General features: G+C 60.8%; 2 protein-coding genes and 1 long non-coding RNA gene across 12 annotated transcripts in view; 1 reads left to right on the forward strand and 2 right to left on the reverse strand.

The window, feature by feature from the left end:
• Window positions 1–1,143: 1,143 nt before the first annotated feature.
• Window positions 1,144–6,223, reverse strand: LOC137846454 (epoxide hydrolase 3-like). Its single transcript, XM_068664400.1, has 6 exons — window positions 6,017–6,223; window positions 4,770–5,065; window positions 3,887–3,972; window positions 3,484–3,803; window positions 2,302–2,414; window positions 1,144–1,344 (listed from the first exon to the last, which is right to left on the reverse strand). Exons 2-6 carry the CDS (start codon window positions 5,013–5,015, stop codon window positions 1,201–1,203), a joined length of 909 nt encoding a protein of 302 aa, XP_068520501.1. The 5' UTR covers window positions 5,016–5,065; window positions 6,017–6,223; the 3' UTR covers window positions 1,144–1,200.
• On the forward strand, window positions 1,230–3,478 carry LOC137846455 (uncharacterized). 5 transcript variants are annotated; one of them, XR_011090486.1, is made up of 5 exons: window positions 1,230–1,372; window positions 2,330–2,603; window positions 2,655–2,738; window positions 3,040–3,218; window positions 3,357–3,478. It is a non-coding gene; the product is annotated as an uncharacterized lncRNA (long non-coding RNA). The 5 variants fall into 5 exon arrangements; XR_011090490.1 differs by lacking the exon at window positions 3,040–3,218 and adding an exon at window positions 2,813–2,968 and having other exon boundaries at window positions 2,655–2,682; window positions 3,357–3,440; XR_011090487.1 differs by lacking the exons at window positions 3,040–3,218; window positions 3,357–3,478 and adding exons at window positions 2,813–2,868; window positions 2,928–2,942 and having other exon boundaries at window positions 2,655–2,766.
• A 3,494-nt stretch (window positions 6,224–9,717) lies between the features above and the next one.
• The window catches only part of BRD4 (bromodomain containing 4), a 58,763-nt gene continuing 47,467 nt past the window's right edge, over window positions 9,718–21,013 (reverse strand). For 5 of the 6 annotated variants that reach the window (XM_068664486.1, XM_068664484.1, XM_068664487.1 and 2 more), the window contains 9 exons: window positions 17,603–17,655; window positions 17,017–17,401; window positions 15,257–15,802; window positions 13,390–13,502; window positions 13,037–13,196; window positions 12,795–12,925; window positions 12,202–12,413; window positions 11,730–12,009; window positions 9,718–10,981 (listed from right to left, as the gene is read on the reverse strand). In XM_068664486.1, the coding sequence (XP_068520587.1) occupies window positions 10,913–10,981; window positions 11,730–12,009; window positions 12,202–12,413; window positions 12,795–12,925; window positions 13,037–13,196; window positions 13,390–13,502; window positions 15,257–15,802; window positions 17,017–17,401; window positions 17,603–17,655 (1,949 nt within the window). In that variant the 3' untranslated portion in view covers window positions 9,718–10,912. The remainder of the gene's footprint in view (window positions 10,982–11,729; window positions 12,010–12,201; window positions 12,414–12,794; window positions 12,926–13,036; window positions 13,197–13,389; window positions 13,503–15,256; window positions 15,803–17,016; window positions 17,402–17,602; window positions 17,656–21,013) is intronic. The other variant, XM_068664489.1, reaches the window with a different exon arrangement.

Genomic DNA, 21,013 nt, shown 5'->3' on the forward strand with positions numbered 1-21,013 from the left:
GGGGGGGAATGGGGGAGTGGGATGGTAGGAGAACCCGAAATGGGAGGATTGTGATGGGGGCACCCAAAATGGGCGCACCCGAAATGGGAGCATCCCAATGGGGGCACCCGAAATGGGAAGATCCCAATGGGAGCACTGGGATGGGAGCACCCGAAACGGGAGCATCCCAATGGGAACACCCAAAATGGAAGTATCACAGTGGGAACACCTTGATGGGAGCACCTAAATGGGAGCACCCAAAATGGGAGGATCCCGATGGGAGCACCCAAAATGGGGAGATCCCAATGGGAGCACCCAAAATGGGAGCACCTGAAATGGGAGCATCCAATGGGAGTACCCAAAATGGAAGTATCCCAGTGGAAGCACCTTGATGGGAGCACCCAAAATGGAAGCATCTGGATGGGAGGACCTTCATGGGAGCACCCGAAATGGGAAGATCCCAATGGGAGCACTGGGATGGGAGCACCCAAAATGGGAGCACTCAAAATGGGAGCACCTGAAATGGGAGCATCCAATGGGAGCACCAGGATGGGAACACCCGAAATGGGAGCACCCAGAATGGAGCATCCCAGTGGGAGCACCCAAAATGGGAAGACCCAATGGAAACACCTTGATGGGAGCACCCGAAATGGGAGCACCTGAAATGGGAGGATCCCAACGGGAGCACCTGGATGGGAGCACACAAAATGGGAGCACCCGAAATGGGAGCATCCCAATGGGAGCACCGGGATGGGGGCACCCAAAATGGGAGCACCCGAAATGGGAGCACCTGAAATGGGAGGATCCCAATGGGAGCACCTGGATAGGAGCACCCAAAACAGGAGCATCCCAATGGAAGCACCCGAAATGGAAGGATCCCAATGGGAGCACCTAAATGGGAGCACCTGAAATGGGAAGATCCCAATGGGAGCACTGGGATGAGAGCACCCAAAATGGGAGCAGAACACCCAAAAGGGGAGCACCAGAATGGGGTCACCCAGAAGGGGGGCATCCAGATGAGGAGCGTCCCAATGGGAGCACCCAAAACGGGAGCACCCAAAACGGGAGCACCCAGACCAGGAGAACCCAAAGGAAAAGCCCTCAAAGAAAGAGCCCTCAAAAAAAAAACCCAAACAACTCCCCAAAAAAAAAGAGCACCCAAAGAGGAACGACCCGAGCCAGCAGCACCCCAAAGTGAGAGCGCCCCGGGGGGGCTGCCACCTACCCGAACATGTTGCGATAATAATTGATGGGGGGCGTGAGCCCCCCGGGCTGCGAGAGGCTGTAGAGGTAGGCTTCGAGCTCAGGCTCCGTCAGCCGCCGCGCCGGGTTCTGGATGCCCGTCCGAGGCCCCGTCAGGGTGGTCTTCAGGAGCTGCGGGACCACCAGAGGGGTCCGGATGCGGCCCCCAGCCCCAAATCGGGGAGAGGGGACGGGGGTGGGGATGGGGATGGGGACGGGGATGGGGATGGGGATGGGGATGGGATGGGGATGGGATGGGGATGGGGATGGGGATGGGGTGGGGATGGGGATGGGGATGGGATGGGGATGGGGATGGGATGGGGATGGGATGGGGTGGGGATGGGGATGGGGATGGGATGGGGATGGGATGGGGTGGGGATGGGGATGGGATGGGGATGGGATGGGGTGGGGATGGGGATGGGGATGGGGATGGGGATGGGATGGGGTGGGGATGGGGATGGGGATGGGGATGGGATGGGATGGGATGGGGATGGAGGGATGGGGATGGGGATGGGATGGGGATGGGGATGGGGATGGGGATGGGGATGGGATGGGATGGGATGGGATGGGGATGGGGATGGGGATGGGGATGGGGATGGGGATGGGGATGGGGATGGGATGGGGATGGGATGGGGATGGGGATGGGGATGGGGATGGGATGGGGATGGGGATGGGGATGGGGATGGGGATGGGGATGGGGATGGGGAGGGGATGGGGATGGGATGGGGATGGGATGGGGATGGGGATGGGGATGGGGATGGGGATGGGGATGGGATGGGGATGGGGATGGGATGGGGATGGATGGGGATGGGGATGGGGATGGGGATGGGGATGGGATGGGGATGGGGATGGGGATGGGGATGGGATGGGAGGGGATGGGGATGGGGACGGGGACGGGGATGGGGACGGGGTGGGGACGGGGATGGGGATGGGGATGGGATGGGATGGGGATGGGGATGGGGATGGGGATGGGATGGGGATGGGGATGGGGATGGGGACGGGGTGGGGATGGGGATGGGGACGGGGTGGGGACGGGGATGGGATGGGGACGGGGACGGGGACGGGGATGGGGATGGGGACGGGGACCCACCTCGAAGTCAGCATGGAGAGGAGCAGCTCGGGCAGCAGGGGCAGCTGGAAGAGGAAGACGTAGCTGGAGCGCAGGAGCTGCGACGGGTGCCAGGCGCTGAACCCTGCGGTGCCAGGACAGGAGAGGAGCGGCGGCGTCAGCGGTGGAGGTGGGAGCGGCGTCTGGGGGCAGGGCTGTGGGGGGGGCACCAACGGCGTGGCCATAGGAGATGGCACCCAATGGTTTGGTCACAGGAGGTGGCACCCAAGGACATGGCCATGGGAGATGGCACCCAAGGGCACAGCAATGGGAGGTGGCACCCAATGGTCCACAGGAGGTAGCACCCAATGGTTTGGCACAGGAGATGGCACCCAATGGCATGGCCATGGGTGGTGGCACCCATTGGTTTGGCCACAGGAGGTGGCACCCAAGGGCATGGCCATGGGAGGTGGCACCCAATGGTTTGGTCACAGGAGGTGGCACCCAATGGCACGGCAGCACCCAAGGGCACGGCAACAGGAGGTGGCACCCAATGGTTTGGCCACAGGAGGTGGCACCCAGTGGCATGGCCATGGGAGGTGGCACCCAATGGTTTGGTCACAGGAGACAATGGCACCCAATGGCACGGCAATGGGAGGTGGCACCCAAGGACATGGCAACAGGAGGTGGCACCCAATGGTTTGGTCACAGGAGGTGGCACCCAATGGCACGGCAATGGGAGGTGGCACCCAAGGATATGGCAATGGGAGGTGGCACCCAATGGCACAGCCATGATATGGCACCCAAGGGCACGGCCATGGGAGGTGGCACCCAACAGCTTGGCCATGGATGGTGGCACCCAATGGTTTGGTCACAGGAGGTGGCACCCAAGGGCATGGCCATGGGAAGTGGCACCCAAGGGCATGGCCATGGGAGGTGGCACCCAATGGTTTGGCCACAGGAGGTGGCACCCAAGGGCATGGCCATGGGTGGTGGCACCCAATGGCACGGCAATGGGAGGTGGCACCCAAGGGCATGGCAATAGGAGGTGGCACCCAATGGCACAGCCATGATATGGCACCCAAAGACACGGCCACGAGGGACGGCACCCAACGGCACAGCTCTCACGGCACAGCCCTACGGTGGCACCCAAGGGCCCACCACTGCCACCAGAGGTGCCACCCGCTGTCCCGAGCCAGCTGCCCCCCCCTTACTGGCGAAGACGGCGCGGTGACTGGCGTCGATGATCACCAACTTCTCCACCAGGTCGGGGTGGCCGGCGGCCAGCTCCCAGGCCAAGACGCCGCCCCAGTCGTGCCCCACCAGGACGCACTTGGGGTGCCCGGAGGTGGCACCCGCGTGGCCCTCGGGTGTCCCCAGCACCTCGATGACCTCGCGGATGTCCTCGAGGAGGACCTCGGGCCGGTAGCTCTCCTTGCCCGGTGGCTTCTCGGATGCTCCGCAGCCCCGCAGGTCCAGGGCCACCACCCGGTACCGGGTGCTGAACTCCAGCAGCTGGTGACGCCAGCAGAACCTGGGGGGGGGGGACACACCTCTGGTCACCCCCCACGCCGGGTGTCACCTCCCTACCACCCCCCCCAAGTCCCCGTCACCCACCAGTTTTGGGGGAAGCCGTGCAGCAGCAGCAGCAAGGGGGCCGTGGGGGGGCCCCGGGCGACGTAGTGGAGCCGCAGCCCTGAATTCTGGGGGGAGGAGGTGGGGGGGGGGTCAATGGGGGAGCCCCCACCCCAAAAGTTGGGCCCCTCTCAGCACCCTTTGGACCCCCCCCCCAGGAACCCCAAATCCCCCAAACACCCCTCCAGGCCCCCTCCCAGAACCCCCAAGACCCTCTCAGCCCCCCCAGAACCCTTCCAAAGCCCCTCCCTGCACCCTCAAGATCCCCCCAGGAACCCCAAACCCCCCAAGACCCCTCACCAGGGCCCTTCTCAGGACCACCAAGACCCCATCAGGCCCCCCCCGAACCCCCCCAGGGACCCTCCTGAGACCCCAAAGACCCCCTCAGCCCCCCCAGAACCCCTCCAAGGCCCCTCCCAGCACCCTCAAGACCCCCCCAGGAACCCCCAAACCCCCCCCAGAACCCCTCTAGGGCCCCTCCCAACCCCTTCAAGACCCCTCCAGGAACCCCAAACCCCCCAAGACCCCTCACCAGGGCCCTTCTCGGGACCACCAAGACCCCCTCAGGCCCCCCCCAAACCCCTCCAGGGCCCCGCCTTAGACCCCAAAGACCCCCTCAGCCCCCCTAGAACCCCTCCAAGGCCCCTCCCAGCACCCTCAAGACCCCCCCAGGAACCCCGACCCCCCCACCCCAAACCCCTCCAAGGCCTCTCCCAGCACCCTCAGGACCCCCCCAGGAACCCCAACCCCCACCCAGAACCCCTCTAAGGCCCCTCCCAACCCCTTCAAGACCCCCCCAGGAACCCCAAACCCCCCAAGACCCCACTCCAGAACCCCTCCCGGGACCCCCAAGCCCCCCCCCAACCTTGAGCCGCAGGTGCCTGTGCTCCCCATAGGTGCCATCCGCCAGCCCCGGGGGGGGCTCTGCCCGCACCCGCCACCGCAGGGCCCTCCGGGGCCCCCACCGCAGGAGCACCCCCAGACCCCAGAGCCCGTAGACGACCCCGGCCGCTGCCACCGCCGCTGCCACCGCCAGCCGGGCCACCAAGCGCTGCAGGGCCAGCAGCGCCCGCGTGGGTGCCAGCAGCGCCGTGCAGAGGGACAGGAGCATGGCGGGGCCCGATGTCACCACCCGATGTCACCTAGGGCAGGGAGTGGCACCTGTGGGGGTGGACCCATAGCGGGGGGGTTTGTCACCTGGGTGGGGTTGTCACATCCGGTCCCCAAGTGGCTTTGGCATCCAGGGTGGCCCCGCAGTCGGGTGTCCCCATCCCTAGGTGGCCCTTGTCACACCGGGGTGTCCCAGCACCAGGGTGTCCCCGTGTCTGGGGGTGGCTTTGTCCCTATGGTGGCCCTGTCCCCAACGTGTCCCATCCCAGGGTGGCCCTGTCCCCAGGATGTCCCTGTCCCAAGGTGGCCTTGTCACCATGGTGTCCCAGCACCAAGGTGTCCCCATGCCGCAGGTGGCCTTGTCACCGGGGTGTCCCCAACCCCAGGGTGGCCCTGTCTCCAGCATGTCCCATCCTAGGGCAGCCTTGTCACAGGTTGTCCCCATGCTCGGGGTGTCCCCAACCCAGGTGGCCCTGTCCCCAGGGTGTCCCATCCCAAGTGGCCCTTGTCACAGGGGTGTCCCCACGCCAGAGTGTCCCATCCCAGGGTGGCCTTGTCACTGGGGTGTCCCCGTCCCCAGGTGTCCCTGTCCCCAGGTTGTCCCACCCCGGGGTGTCCCTGTCCCCAGGGTGTCCCATCCCAGGGTGGCCTTGTCACCGGGATGTCCCCATGCCGGGGGGGTTTGTCACCACCATGTCCCAGCCCTTGTCCCCACATCCCAAGCCGGGCTGTCCCTGGGTGTCCCCCCCCGTGGTGTCCCCCCCCCGGGGTGTCCCCACCTGGGGTGTCCCCGGGTGTCCCCCCCCCTTGGTGTCCCCCCCCCGGGGTGTCCCTACCTGGGGTGTCCCTGGGTGTCCCCCCCCTTGGTGTCCCCCCCCCTTGGTGTCCCCCCCCCGGGGTGTCCCCACCTGGGGTGTCCCCGGGTGTCCCCCCCCCCATGGGTGTCTCCCCCCCCCGGGGTGTCCCCCCCCTTGGTGTCCCCCCCCCCGGGGGTGTCCCCACCTGGGTGTCCCCTCCCGGGCTGTCCCCGCGGTGTCACCTCGCCGGGCTCTCCCCTGCCCCCAGGGCGGCCCCCCGGCCCCGTGCTGTCGCTGTCGCGGGGCTGTCGCGACACCAGGGGGGGGTCGGTGGGGGGGTGGGGGGGGGGGGTCGGGGAGCCCCGTCCCGACCTTCTCGCGCCACCTCCGCCCGCCCCAGCTCGGCCGCGCCCGGCCCCGCCCCCCCCGGCCGCTGATTGGCTCCCGCCGAGCGCGGGGGAGGAGGGGGGCGGGGCTTCGGGGAAGGCAGCCAATAGGAGCGCGGGGAGAAGGGAGGGGGGCGGGGAAAAGGGGGAGGGGCGGGGGCAGAGGTCACGTGGGGGAGGAGGGGGAGGGGCGGGGGAGGAGGAAGGGAGGGGGAGGGGAGGGGGGAGGGGGACACGGGGCGGGGGGGGGGACACAATGGGACAGGGACAGAATGGGACGGGGGGGGACAATGGGACACGAGGACAATGGGACAGGGACTTGGGGACATGGGGGGGGCAATGGGATGGGGGGCAGGGGGACATGGGGATGGGGACATGGGGACAGGGGGGACAGGGGGACAGGGGGACACTGGGACATGGGGACAGGGACATGGGGACGTGGGGGGGCAATGGGATGGGGGATGGGGGGCAAGGGGACAAGGGGACAAGGGGACATGGGGATGGGGGGACAGGGACATGGGGACAGGGACATGGGGACATGGGGGGGCAATGGGATGGGGGATGGGGGACATGGGGATGGGGACAGGGGACATGGGGGCAATGGGACAGGGGGACAGGGGGACACTGGGACAAGGGGACATGGGGATTGGGGGACAGGGAAATGGGGACAGGGGGACATTGGGAGATGGGGACAGGGGGACAGGGACATGGGGGCAATGGGACATGGGGACAGAGGGACATGGGGATTGGGGGACAGGGATATGGGGACAGGGGGACATTGGGAGATGGGGACAGGGGGACAGGGACATGGGGGCAATGGGACACGGGGACACGGGGACAGGGGAACACTGGGACATGGGGACAGGGACATGGGGACACTGGGACATGGGGACATGGGGATTGGGGGACAGGGAAATGGGGACAGGGGGACAGGGACATGGGGGCAATGGGACACGGGGACATGGGGACACGGAGGCAATGGGACAGGGGACCAGGGGCGGGGGACACTGGGAGATGGGGACAGGAGGACACAGCAACACGGGGGTGGGGGCCATGGGGACACGGTGACACCGGGACGTGGGGACATTGGGCCACGGGGACATGGCCGGGGGACACGGAGCCACTGGGATGTGGGGACAGGGGGACACGGCCAGGGGACAGGGGGACATGGGGACAATGGGACAGGGGGACATGGGGACATGGGGATGGGGACATGGGGACATGGGGACACGGGGAAAATGGGACAGGGGGACATGGGGACAGGGGGACATGGGGACAATGGGGCAGGGGGACATGGGGACATGGGGACAGCTCCTGCTGCGCCCATGGGAGGGGCCCCATTGGGCAGGGGTGGGCGCAGGGCCCCCGGGTGTGGGCACAGCCCCTGCAGCTTTTTGCCCATTTTCACCCTTTTTTTCCCCAGAACGTGTGGGATTCCAGGGGACATGACAGTATGGGGGTGACACCTGCGGTCGGTGTGTGGGATCGGGGGGCTAAACCCACCTTTGGTCCAAAACTGGGGAAATTCACCCCAAAACCGTGAAAATTCACTGCAAACTGGGGAAATTGACCCCAAACCTGGGGAAATTCAGCCCAACAACAGGGAAATTCATCACAAAACAAGGGAATTTCCCCCAAAAATGGGGAAATTCATCCCAAACCAGGGAAATTCATCAAAAAAAATGGGGAATTTCACCCCCAAATGGCTAAATTCATCCCGAAACTAGTAAAATTCACAACAAACATGGTAAATTTATTCAAAACTGGGCAAACTTACACCTAAACTGGGGAAATTCATCCCTAAAGTAGGGATTTTCACTCTATCAGTCTAGGGAGATTCACCCTCAAACTGGGGAAATTGATCCCCAAAATGGGTAAATTCATCCCAAACTGGGTAAATATAGCCCGAAACCAGGGAAATTCATGCCCAAATTGGGAAATTTCACCCCCAAACCAGGAAAATTCACCCTAGAACTGGGTAAATTAATCCATGAATTGGGTAAATTAATGCACAAACTGGGTAATTTCAACCCTAAACTGGGTAAATTCACCTGAAACTGGATAAATTTACCCGTAAACCAGGGAAATTAACCCCCAACAATGGAAAATTCACCCCTAAACAAGGGAAATTCACCCTAGAACCGAGCAAATTCATTCCTAAACTGGGAAAATTAATGCACAAACTGGGTAAATTCAGCCCTAAAATGGGTAAATTCTCCTGAAACCGGGTAAATTTACCCCCAGACCAGGGATTTTCACCCCTAAATTGGGAAAGTTCACCCCCAAACCAGGGAAATTCACCCTAGAACCGGGCAAATTCATTCCTAAACTTGGTAAATTAATACACAACCTGGGTAAATTCACCACTAAACAGGGTAAATTCACCTGAAACCGGGTAAATTTACCACCAAACCAGGGAAATTCACCCCCAAATTGGGAAAATTCACCCTAGAACCAGGCAAATTAATCTGTAAACTGGGTAAATTAATGCAGAAACTGGGTAAGTTCACCCATAAACTGGGTAAATTGACCTGAAACCGGGTAAATTTACCCCCAAACCAGGGAAATTCACTCCCAAATTGGGAAAATTCACCCCCAAACTAGGGAAATGCACCCTAGAACCAAGCAAATTCATTGATAAACTGGGTAAATTAATGCACAAACGGGGTAAATTCACCCATAATTTGAGTAAATTCACCTGAAACAGGGTAAATTTACCCCCAAACCAGGGAAACTCACCCCCAACCATGGAAAATTCACCCCCAAACCAGGGAAATTCACCCTAGAACCGAGCAAATTCATCCCTAAACTGGGAAAATTAATGCACAAACTGGGTAATTTCACCCCTAAACTGGGTAAATTCACCTGAAACCGGGTAAATTTACCCCCAGACCAGGGAAATTCACTCTAGAACCATGCAAATTTATCCCTAAACTGGGAAAATTAATGCACAAACTGGGTAATTTCAACCCTAAACTGGGTAAATTCAACTGAAAACGGGTAAATTTACCCCCAAACCAGGGAAATTCACCCTAGAACCGAGAAAATTCACCCCTAAACTGGGTAAATTGACCTGAAACAGGGTAAATTTACCCCTACACCAGGGAAATTCACCCCAACCATGGAAAATTCACCCCAAAACGATCTCGGGAGCCTCCCGGGAAGGGGTCCCACATTGGGGGGGGGGACACCCAGGGCCGGACGGACGGACGGACGGGCGCGGGGCGTTTTTTAAAAAAAAAAAAGAGATGCGTTTATTCCATGATCGGTACAGACCAGATGCATATTCACTGTAGGAAATAAAACCATCGAGTTACTCCAGAGCTCGCCCAATACTGACGCGCCAGGATTGTACTGTATAGTGGGTATTTATGGCACATAACGTCGAACAGTTCCAAGAATAAAATTAAATCGAAGAACGCGCGCCGCCGCCCGCGGAGGTGGGGGGGGGAAGCCCCCCAATGCCCGCGGTGGCAGTCGGTATAAAAACCTTTTTTTTTTTTTTTTTTTTTTTCTCAACTTTTTCCTTCTTTTTTTTTTTCCAACGCGTTTTTTATTTTTTTGTTCGTTTTAAACATCTTTTTTTTTCTTTTTTTTTTTTTAAATGACGCTTTTAAAAAAAAAAAAAATAATAATAACAAACCAAAAAACCAAAAAACCGCGGCTTTCTGGTTCTTACAGTTAAAAATATAGACTAAAAGTTTGAAACTGAGCAAAATAGAAGCAGTGTGTTCTTTACACCGAATTTGGTGGGGCTCACCAAAAAACCTCAAACAAATATATGCCAACTATATTCACTATACAATACAGCCACAAACACTAGTGGCAGGGTGGTGACGTCCCCCCGCTGCCGCTGTTTTTTTGTATTTTTTTTTTTTGTTTTTGTTTTTTTTTTCCCCGCTCCACCCCGCGATGCAGAGGGACGAATGACACCCGGTGAAGAGTTTGAGCAGTGCCGAATTTTCTGGAGGAAGGAAAAATTAAAAAGGGGGGTGGCGGCGGTGGTGGTGGTGGTGGTGGTGGCAGATTTTGGGGGGGTGGGTTTAGGAGGGGAAATAAACGAACGAAAAGACTGAAAGAATCTGACTTTGGTTGGTAGTCTAGCTCCGGTTCCCGGAGCGCCGCACGCGCGCGCTCGCCGCGGTTCCCTTTTATCGCGTGGAGGGGGAGGACGGCGGCACCGGGAGCGCCGGCTCACGAAGGAGGAGGGGGGAGAAAGAGAGAGAGAGAACCCCCCCCCCCGCCCCCCTGTACCCCCTCAACCCCGGCACTGCTCGCTCGTGGACGTTCGGCAAGTCGAGGAGGACCCTGGCGTCTTAGAAAAAGGGGTGAGGAAGATGAAGTCCTGGGATATACGGCGAATACGTTTGGCATAGAGGACGTCGAGCGACGGATGTCGCACGCCCCCCCCAACAACAGGCTTCGCGCAGAGACGGGGGGGCGGTGGTCTTCGTCGTTTTTTCGGGGAGGGGGGGGCGGATGGCGGGCTGTAAGGCAGACCCTGCTGATCCTCCGGAGGCCGCGTTGAAAGAGCCGCGACGGGCGAGCATGCAGGGGGGCCGCGGGCGCGCGCGCTCCCCTCCCAGCCGCCGGTAACACTATGGAGAGTTCAAAGGTTTTTTGTTGTTGGTTTTTGTTGTTGTTTTTTTTTTTGCCGGGGGGGGTGGGGGTGGTTGGTGTTTCGAAAGAGTCAGGAGGAGGAAAACGAGGCGCTGTTAGAAAAGGTTCTCTTCGAATATTGCCAACAAGTCGCTCTGGAAATTCATGTCGATCGTAGCTGCCATCTGCGGGGAGAGGAGGAAGGGGGCGTCAAGGGGGCGCCGAGGATGTCGTGGTGGCATTGGGGGCATCAGGGTGGCACTGGGGGCATCAAGGTGACATTGGGGGCATCAGGGTGGCATTGGGGGCATCAAGGTGGCACCAAGGGAGTCAAGGTGGCATTAGGGGCTTTGGGGTGGCATTGGGGGCATCAAGGTGGCATTGGGGGCATCAGGGTGGCACAGGGGGCATCTAAGTGGCACCAGGGACATCAAGGTTGCACCAAGAGAGTCAAGGTGGCATTGGGGATGTCAAAGTGGCACCAAGGACGTTAAGGTAGCACTTGGGGCATCAAGGTGGCACCAAGGACATCAAGGTGGCATGGGGGCATCAAGGTGGCACCAAGAGTGTCCAGGTGGCATTAGGGGCATCAAGGTGGCACCAAGAGTTTCAAGGTGGCACCAGGGGCATCAAAGTGGCACCAAGAGGGTCAAGCTGGCACCAAAAGCATCAAGGTGGTGTTTGGAGGCACCAAGGTGTTACTGGGGACGTCAAGGTGGTACTGGGGGTGTCAAGGTGGCACTAGGGACATCAAAGTGGCACCAGGGGTGTCAGCGTGGCACTGGGGACATCAAGGCTGCACCCGGGATGATGCCGATGCGGCACTGGGCACATCAAGGCGACACCAAGGTGGCATTGGGTACATGGAGGTGGCACCTGGGGCAGCAAGGTGACACCGGGGAGGGGTCTCCACGTCCCCGTGGCCGCACTCACCGCCTCCCTGCGCCTCCGCTCCTGCTCCCGCTTCCGAGCCATCTCCCTCTGCTGATCCAGCATGGACTGCGAGGACTGCGGCTGCGAGCTCTGGCCTTGGGGCGCGGAGGCTGTGGCCGGTGGCACCTGCTGCTGCTGCTGCTGCTGTTGCTGCTGCTGCTGCTGTTGCTGCTGCTGCTGCTGTTGTTGCTGCTGCTGCTGCTGCTGCTGCTCCTGGCGCCGCCGCACCTCCTCGTGCACCCTGTGAGCCTGCTCCATGGCGTCCTCGTCGTCGCGGCTCCTGAAATGCCGGAGCGGCACCCGTGAGACCCCAAACTGCGCCCGGAGCACCCCCCTTTTGCTGTCTGGGTGTGGAATTCGTCCTCTCTACCCCCCAACCCCAATCTGAATCTGGCAGCCGGGCGCCGCGCCAGCCTCGAGGAAGCCCTCGTCCCCAAAAATGCCAACAGGGCACCGGCAGAGCCGCCCTCACCTCATCCGCTCCTGCTCCCGCCGCAGCCGCTCCTTCTCCCTTTCCACCTGTTCTGCCTGAGCTTTCAGCGCCTTCTCCCGCTCCTCCTTCTCCCGCGCTGCCCTCTTGAACTGCTCGAAGCTGTCGCTGGAGGACTTGGCCGTGGAGGACGGGGTGGTGGGGTGCTTCTGAACCAAGCTCGCCCACGAGCCCATGTTCTTGATTTTCAGGTCCTGGGGAGGGGAGGAGACGTTAGGGGGGGACGAGGCTCAGCACCAGGACGAGCTGGCGGCCGCACGCACCGCGCTCAACACGCAGCAAACCCCCTGTAGCAGCTGAAACCAGTAAATCCCCAGTAGAAACCAGTCTGGGCTCAAGGCTGGAGGACTGGGGGTGCTGGAGTGGGGGGCACACGCAGCCTTCAGCTACCCCAAGGGTGAGAGGAAGGACCCAGCACCCTGCCAGAAGCGGGACGAGCTCCCTCTGATCAGTGGCTTCCCGCTGCGACACCCCCACTCAGCCTCCCTCCGCTTCATTTTGGGGCGGATTTTCCAAAATCGAGGCAAAGGAACGTACCCCCCTCCTCCCAAAAGCGTGCTGAGCTCAGCCAGTACCTTTTTAGGGGCGACGGGCGTTTTTGGTTCCTGCTTCTGTCTGTCCTTGTCCTGCACTCCCGGCGGTGGCGCGTTCTGCTCGGGGGGTCTAATGACGGGCCGCCCCCCCTCCATGGGCTTCATCTCCGTTCCTGCAATGCCGAGCGTCACCGTGAGCGGCCGTGCCGGGGGTCCCAGGGGCCAGCCCGCGGAGGATTCCCCGGGGACCTCGCCTGCCCACCCGCCGGGACGCCCGGACTCACTTTGCGGGATGTGCGCGGGGGGCTTGATGCTCTCCGGGTGTTTCGGAGGGTCCTGCCGCAGCGGGGGGCTGAAGGTTTCGTTTCGGATGACCGGCGAATGCATCTTCTCCTCCTTCACCACCATCGGCTGCGACTGCACGACGGAGGCGGCTCTCATCTCCTGCCACGTTAGCAGATCGCAAGGGTCAGGCACCGACCCCCTGCCCCTACCCCTTCGCCAGCCCCCTGCCCGTCCCCCCGGGGAAGCAAACCTCCTCTCTCCAGCAATCCGCATTTTGGGGAGGGGGGGGAAAAAAGGCGACGTCTCCCGGCTGCGCCCCCCAGGTGCAGGCTGGGCTCTGCCTTCCCTTTACCTGTTTTTTTGGCTGGATATTTTGCTGAGGTGGCGACTGGTGGACCAAGCCCTGGAACGGCGGCATCTGTGGGGAATGCATCATGAGAGGGGAAGGGGCTTCCCTCAAGTGACCTGGAACAGTTCAGCACCACTCGGTTAGGCGGCAGCAAGGCTCCTTTCGCCGAACATCACCCCCCCGAGCGCGCCGCCACCCGCCACGGGCGACCCCGACGCGTCCGTGGGCCACCACGGGGGGACCACGAGCACCCCGAGGACACCGGGGTGTCACCCGCCGGCAGAAGCGGCGCTGAGAAACCGCACGGAGGATTTTTCCTGCCCCCCCTGCGCCCGGTGGCGAAGGGGCAAGGCCGAGGCACCCGCCACCTCCAGGAGGAAGGGTGGGAGAGCCCCAAATCAGACGGCGCCGATGCGGAAAGCGGGTGTTGAGAGGGTGCTTTTGTGGAGGGCAGCACCCTTGGGTGCCCCCGTCCCCGGTGAAGGGAGCAGGAGGCGAGCGCTCCCCTTGGGATACGACCCTGGGAAAAGCTTCTGAAAGCTTTGGGGAACCTGCGCCGGGCGGCTCCGCCTCTCGTTTCGTGTAAAAGCTTGCCTTTTTGGCAACAGCTCAGCAAAAATTAGGAGCCGCCGCCACCGAGGCTGCTCGCTGGAGGCTTTGCGGAGGCTCCGCCAGCTCCAAGCCTCCGCTGGGGAGAGCAGAGCCTTGCGCAAGGCTGCAACGCTGCCCCCTCGTCCTGCCTCCGTGCGAGGCTGCGGGAGGCCGGGGGAAAACCTCGGCCCTGCTGAGCCCTCGTGGGTGGCTTTTTGGGGTCTTGAGCAGGAGCGTGGGCCTGTGCCGGGGGGCGTTTTGAGCCAGAGGGTGTGTGTGGGGGGAAGGCTACGGCACGACACGCAGCGTGGCCACCAAACTGTGCCCAAAACAGAGGGAACCGCAGCTCCCCGGTCCCCAAAAACGGAGCGACGAGCAGCTCAATGCCACGACCGCGAGCCTGGAGAGCCGGAGCTGCTCCGTGTCCCCTGGCCACGTCCCCAGGGTGCCCAAAAATTGGGTGCTGGCCACGCGTGGGATGCATCGCCCCACATGGAGGATGCCAAGCTGCGCACACGGTCCCTGTCCTCCGTTACAACACAGAGAACCCCCGCAGGACGCTTGGAGAGGGAGCAGGGAGGAGCCGATTTTCTTTTTTTGGGGAAAAACGGGATGGAGACCTCGGGCTGAGCGCGGTCTCCGAGGTGGGATGTGGCCAAAGGAGCTCGCTCGCTCCCACCAGCGCTCAGCCGAGTGCTCTCCGTGCTGGGAAAGGCCACGCTGCGCCTCCCAGCACGCGGCCCCGGGGGGACCGAGCTGGGAAAGGGACCAGCGACGGGGCCGGGGGGGCCGTGGAACGCCCAGCGGCGCGTGGCCAAGCACCGATCGCCGGCAACGCCGCGGCTCGGCCTCGGCTTTCCCCCAAATCCTTCCCCCTCCTCGCCTTGGCTGCGCTCCTGGAGGCCCCGCTGGCGAGGCAAAGCCTCCGCTCCTCCCCGGGAGCAACCCGAAAACGGTGCCCAAAGGGGACGCGCGACCCTAAAATCTCTACAACCGCAGAGCAGCCGACGCCGGCGCGCTACGGGACGGTGCCGAGCGCATCCAGAACTCGGCCCTTTTGGCAACGGCACAGCCAAGACCCCAAATCCGGGATCCTGTGAGGGGTTTGTGAGGCCCGTGGCGACTCCCCCCCGAGCCCAGCGCCGTCTTGGACCGCCGGGCGCTGCTCGGGCTCGGAGGACACGGGGTGGCGCCGGCCACCACCCCACAACCCGGCGTCGCCAAACGCGAGCCCGGCGGGGTTCGAGGCTCTCGACGGGCGGCCCCGAGTCCCGCTCACCGGTCGAGTAGGGGTCGGGCTTGTGGTGCCGCGGCGAGGGGTGGTGCTGGATGACTTGCTGAGGTTTCGCCGGCTGCGGCGGCTGCGGCGGCGGCGGCGGCGGCGGCTGCGGGGGCGGATGCTGCTGCGGAGGCGGCTGCGGTTGGGGGATGTGGGAAGGGAAGGACATGGGCTGCATGTGCATGGGCCTCTGCTGGGGCTGGTGCTGCAGCTGCTGCACCGCGGGGTGCGCCGGAGGCTGCAGGGGAGGCTGGGGCTGCGACTGGACCTTCACTGAAGGGAGAAGAGGAGTCTGCGGCTGCACTTTCTGCAGCTGTTGAAGGTAGAGCTGCATCTGGCTGGTGCTCAGAGGCAGGCTGTGGTGAGGCGGGGGCGGCTCCTCGTCCTCCAGCAGGACCTGGGGAGGCTGGGGCAGAGGCGGCTGCGGGAGCAGAGGCTGCTGGCTGATGGCTGGCGAGACGGCCGGAGGGCGCGAAGGCTTCGGGGGCAGCGCGGCGGCGCGGTTGCTGGGTCTCGAGGGCTGCTGAGGCAGAGCGTTGTGCAAAGCTGGGGAGAGAGGGGACAGGACGGTGACACCGCCTGCGGGGACGCGAGCGGCCTCCTCCCCGCCCGCCCTCCGGGAGAGAGCCACCAAGGCCGCTTCCTCGCTCCCTCCTCTTCCTCCCGCCCCAGGTTTGTGGCTCTAGTGGGCAGCGTGGGGTGGCCGGCACCCAACAAGGAACCCAGCACCCAACACGGGGTGTCCAGCACCCAACGAGGTACCCGGCACCCAGTACAAGGTACAAGCACCCAACACAGGGTGTCCAGCACCCAACGAGGGGTGTCCGGCACCCAACGAGGTACCCAGAACCCAGTACAAGGTGCCAGCACCCAACATGGGGTGTTTAGCATTTAACACGGGGTGTCTGGAACCCAACGTGGGGTATCCAGCACCCAACATGGGGTGTCTGGCACCCAACGAGGTTCCCAGCACCCAGTACAAGGTGCCAGCACCCAACATGGGGTGTTTAGCACTAAATACAGGGTGTCCAGCACCCAACATGGGGTGTCCAGCACCCAACGAGGTACCCAGAACCCAGTACAAGGTGCCAGCACCCATCATGGGGTGTCCAGCACCCAACGAGGGGTGTCTAGCACCCAATACGGGGTGTCTAGCACGCAGTGTAGGGTGTCCAGCCCTCAATACAAGTTGGCCAGCACCCAACACGGGGTACCTAGCACCCAATGCGGGGTACCTAGTACCCAGCGTAGGGTACCTAGCACCCAATATAGGACACCTAGCACCCAATGCAGGGTACCTAGCACCCAACACAAGGTACCTAGCACCCAACTCAGGGTACCTAGCACCCAACATGTGGTACCTAGCACCCAACATGGGGTACCTAGCACCCAACATGGGGTACCTAGCACCCAATGTAGGGTACCAAGCACTCAACGCAGGGTACGTAGCACTCAATGTAGGGTACCTAGCACCCAACATGGGGTACCTAGCACCCAACGTAGGGTACCTAGCACCCAACGCAGGATAGCTAGCACCCAGTGTAGGGTACCTAGCACCCAACACGGGATACCAGCACCCAACACGGGGTACCTAGCACCCAACATGGGGTACCTAGCACCCAACATAGGATACCTAGCACCCAACACAGGGTACCTAGCACTCAACGCAAGGTATGTAGCACTCAATGTAGGGTACCTAGCACCCAACGCAGGGTACCTAGCACCCAATATAGGGTACTTAGCACCCACTCCATGCTCACCTGGAGGAGAGACCACCGCGTGTTGGTTCAGGTGGGGAGGAGTGCTGTGCTCAGGTGGCTGGGGAAGATGGGGCGGCATCTCCGGCTGGGGAAGATGCATGATGGGTTGAGTGAAATGTGGCATAGTGTCGAACATGTTCCCTGGGAGGGGGTGCTCCATGACGGGGACTTGCGCGGGTACGAAAGGTGGGGGGGAGGACTTCATCGGTGGCGGCGCTTGCGGAGGGACGGGCGGCGGCGGCGGCGGCTGCTGCGGCTGTAGCTGCTGCTGTGGCAGCGGCTGCGGCGGGGGCGGCGGCGGGGGCTGCTGCTGCGGCGGCGGCGGGGGCTGCTGCGGCGGCTGCTGCTGCTGCTGCTGCACCGGTGGATGGTGGTGATGGTGATGCTACGAAACAAACGCTCGTTACCCAAAAAATGCCTTGCTGGATTGGACCCCACGGCCGCCACTCGGCTGGCCGCGGGACGGCTTCCAAGCAAAGCAAAAGCCTCTCGTGCTGGAGGGCTTGGCAGGACACCCCGCGGCCCCACAGCTCCCCGGGGACTCGATCCCAGCCCAGTGGGAGGGGGAGGATGCTCCGGGTCCTACCTTTTTTTGCTCTCGCCCAGAATGCCCTTTCTTCTTCAATTTTGGTGCCATTTCTGCAAAGAGAAGAGGGGACAGAGCAAATGTTAGTACCCGGACTGTGCTGCTCCGCGCGTCCACGGTGAAAGAAACAGAGCGGCCAACCCACGGCAGCGGTTTGCTATGACCCACTTAAACCCACTTAATCCCCTGAGCTGGCTTTTCCTGAGCTCCCCACTTGGGACCGGGGAGGATCGGGGTTTTCAGCATCGTGCTGCAGGACCCACACACGAACGCAACGTGGTGGGAGCCTCCCTCCAGCAGCATCTCTGCCGCACGGGTTTTGGCAAAGCAGCGCACGAGAGCAACGGAGCTGTGCTTGACCAGACTCAGCTATTCCAGGAATGCCGCCTCGCTCGGAGGCAGAGATAAGGAGAGAGACGCTGGAACCACAAGGAGATAGAAAAAAAAAAAAAAAAGAGAGAGAGAAAGAAATGGAGCTAGGCAAACAGCAACCCTGCCTCCTAACCCGGAGGATTTGGGTCTGTGTGAGCGGACAAAGGGTGATCTCTCACGCCTCCTCCCTGTGCTGCACGGAGAGCCGGGGATATTTTTAAAGCACGATCATCGCAACAACTGGCCTAAGTTCGTGTACACAACCACCCTTTCCCAGGATTTCCTCTGCAAGTCCACGCCAAGAAACGGCGAAGCAACAGAAATACATTTGTCCGATATCGGGTTATCCAGCCAAAAATTCCTCGGCGGCAAATTCCAGCCCGACAGCGCTCCGACTCCTTTGGCCTTATGTGGCGTTATTTCAGCCGTGCTTGGCACGGGAGGGAATTTCGACCCCAACGCCGTTTCCAAAGGTGGCTTTGGAAAAATCAGCCTTGCCCGTTTTTTTGGCTGATTTTTTAGGCTCGCCTCCTCTTCCTCTCCTGGGTTGAGGCATAGAAGGCGTTTTGATGAGGGCACAAAGATCTGGGCATCATCGAACACCCAAAAGCAAAGGGAACACGCTCTGATTTTGCAGATGATGAAGCAAAAAGAAATGTCAATTCGGAAAGAAAAGGAAAATCTCAGCTCAGGGCACCGAAAACAGCAAAAGTGCCAGCCCCTGCTGCAGACAACGTGCCTGCAAAGAGTCCTTTGGAAGGCAAGAATTGTTTGATGTGGGTGCACGAAGGTGGCAGAGCCCCTATGGAAATCTCCACGCTTGCAGATCCAGTGGAAAAGAGCACGAGGCGGCCGTTTCCAGCTCCTGCAGCCCGGCTCTGGGAGATTTCGCCCTCCCAGGGCAAAAAATACGGGGATGAATTCGTGGGTGGAAGCTGGTCAAAGGGCAAAGTGGCTGTGGATGCGGGGAAAAGCAAGACGGGCTGAGAAATGGGTGACTTCTGCGGATGCTCCACTTACCTAGGGCTACGCGGCCATGGGGCTGCGTGGCCAAAAGCCTCCCAGCCCCACGGCGAGCTGTGATATGGGGGGGTTGCAAGGAGCCCTGCTTCTGCCTTATCTGGGGTAAAAGCACTCGTGGGAAGGGAAAGGAATTGAAACTCGGAGGAAAAGTGCACTGCAGACTGCGGGTATCGGGGAAGAGAAGAGAAAAGCGTTGGGTGGCGTGGAACTAAGACGTGTCCTCGAAGGAGACGGGCTGGGGCTGAAAAAAGCCACGCGAGCGTCGTGGCAGAGCGCTTCTCTCTAATTCGGGTTGCAGACACCAACCCACACGGCTTCGAGGCCGAAAGACGAGGAAAGGGAAAACCCCGAGGGCCAGAGGTGAGCTCAGCCCAAGCGAATATGGTGAGAAATGACGGGGATCCAGCGCTGAGAAGCCGGCGCCTTTTCTCATCGCTTCTTTTGGGGAGATGCTCGCGGATTTCCCCACCGTCCTGGATGCACGGAGGCTGCTCGGCGGGGAGGTTCGGTGCAGGCAGGGCGCACGGCGTTCCCGGTGGATGCTTGGTTCTGGGCTGGGAGGCAGCACCGGTCCCGCTCGGCGTTGTGAGCTCGCCACGATGCGATGGAAACGTTCCCCGGCACGATGGCCGACTGCAGAGGTGCCAAAAGATCCGAGCCCTGGCTGAGGACGGGCAGCCGAGCATCCTCCACAGGCTTGGCGCAATGGCAACCGGTGGGCAACCGGCAGTGAGGCTCCCCAAGGGGGAAAAAAAAAAAAAAAACACAAAAAAAAAGGGTTTTGTGCCCAAAACGAGCCCTGTCCAAGCAGCTGGGAGCTTGAAGGAAAAAGAACAGCGGCAGGCCTGCCACTCTGCTTTGTGTGCGTGGGTGAAATCACCGAAAAAACACAGGAATGCAGTTTCCATGATGTCATCTCAGCACGTTTGGCAGAGCAGGAGGATGGGGCTGAGCTGCTCAGCACCCAAGCGGCTCCCGCGGGCGCACGCCTTCCCCGGAGGCTCTCCGGCACCTTCCCCTCTTTAGGGTTTTTTCCCTAAATTCTCCTGCTCCCACCCACGCCTGTCCCGAATAGCAAATCCCTAACGTGCGCTACCCTAGCGGCAAGACTTCCACCTCCACGTCAAATAGTTAAAAACTACGATTCCAGGATTATACAAAAGGTGCGTTTTTTTCTGGAGCAAGCCAAACACTTTATTGATTTTATTATTTAAAAACAGAACGAAACGAACAAAAAAAAAAACTATACAATTTTTTTTTTTTCTTTTCTTTTTGGAAGGAGGTTGTGGTTACATGGCTGTTATAATCCAAAAGCATGCAGACAAGATATAAAAATAAACAGATTTGTATAAAGTAATTCTTTGTAGCAGATAAAACACTAACTGGAAGAAATCTGAATAAAAACGGTACGAAAACAGTCCATTCTTGGTCAAATCCATTCCAACTTTCAAACAGTTCACACTGGTGCAATTCGAGAGAGCTAGAGTTACAAGTTTGCTGAAGAAACATGCAGTTATACATTCCAATAAAAGAGCACGATCCCACCCCCCCTGCGCCTCGCAGGGAAATAACACGCGGCAGAACAAACGGCTCGGCCGGGGAGAACATTTTAACAAATGGCTAAAAGAGACCCGGAATTTAAGGAAAACGGCACGAGAAACAACTTGGGAATAGGCTATTGCTTATCGAAAGAGCTGCTCCTGGATAGAAAAGCTGACTCAAAGATTGTTTTTGGGACTGCGGGGCCGGTTGTGGCCCCGCCGAGGGGTCCCGGCGTCGGGTCTGGGTGGTTTTTTAGCACCAGAGGTGAAAACCTGAGCCTGGGTTTCCCCCTTCCAGCCTCCCAGCCGCAGCAAAGCCCGCGAGCTCCTAAAAAAGGCAGGAATCTTTTATGGGAAAAGATTTGGGGGGATTTGGGGTTCTAGGAGAGAGCAGGAGCTGCGGGATCAGCAAACGAGGCTGAAACGTACCCGAAGCTCTCTGCCCTCTGCCATCCAGGCCAAACCAGCGCCATAG

The sequence above is a fragment of the Anas acuta genome, chromosome 32, assembly GCF_963932015.1.
Source record: "Anas acuta chromosome 32, bAnaAcu1.1, whole genome shotgun sequence".
Classification (NCBI taxonomy): Eukaryota; Metazoa; Chordata; class Aves; order Anseriformes; family Anatidae; genus Anas; species Anas acuta.

What these genes read in the sequence shown, in the direction of transcription:
- LOC137846454 (XM_068664400.1), bottom strand. Translation starts at nt 5,015, where the DNA reads ATGCTCCTGTCCCTCTGCACGGCGCTGCTGGCACCCACGCGGGCGCTG. An exon ending in ACAGGCACCTGCGGCTCAAG is followed by an intron (nt 3,973 to 4,769) that starts GTTGGGGGGGGG and finishes TCCTCCCCCCAG; the next exon opens with AATTCAGGGCTGCGGCTCCA. An exon ending in TCACCGCGCCGTCTTCGCCA is followed by an intron (nt 2,415 to 3,483) that starts GTAAGGGGGGGG and finishes CTGGCACCGCAG; the next exon opens with GGTTCAGCGCCTGGCACCCG.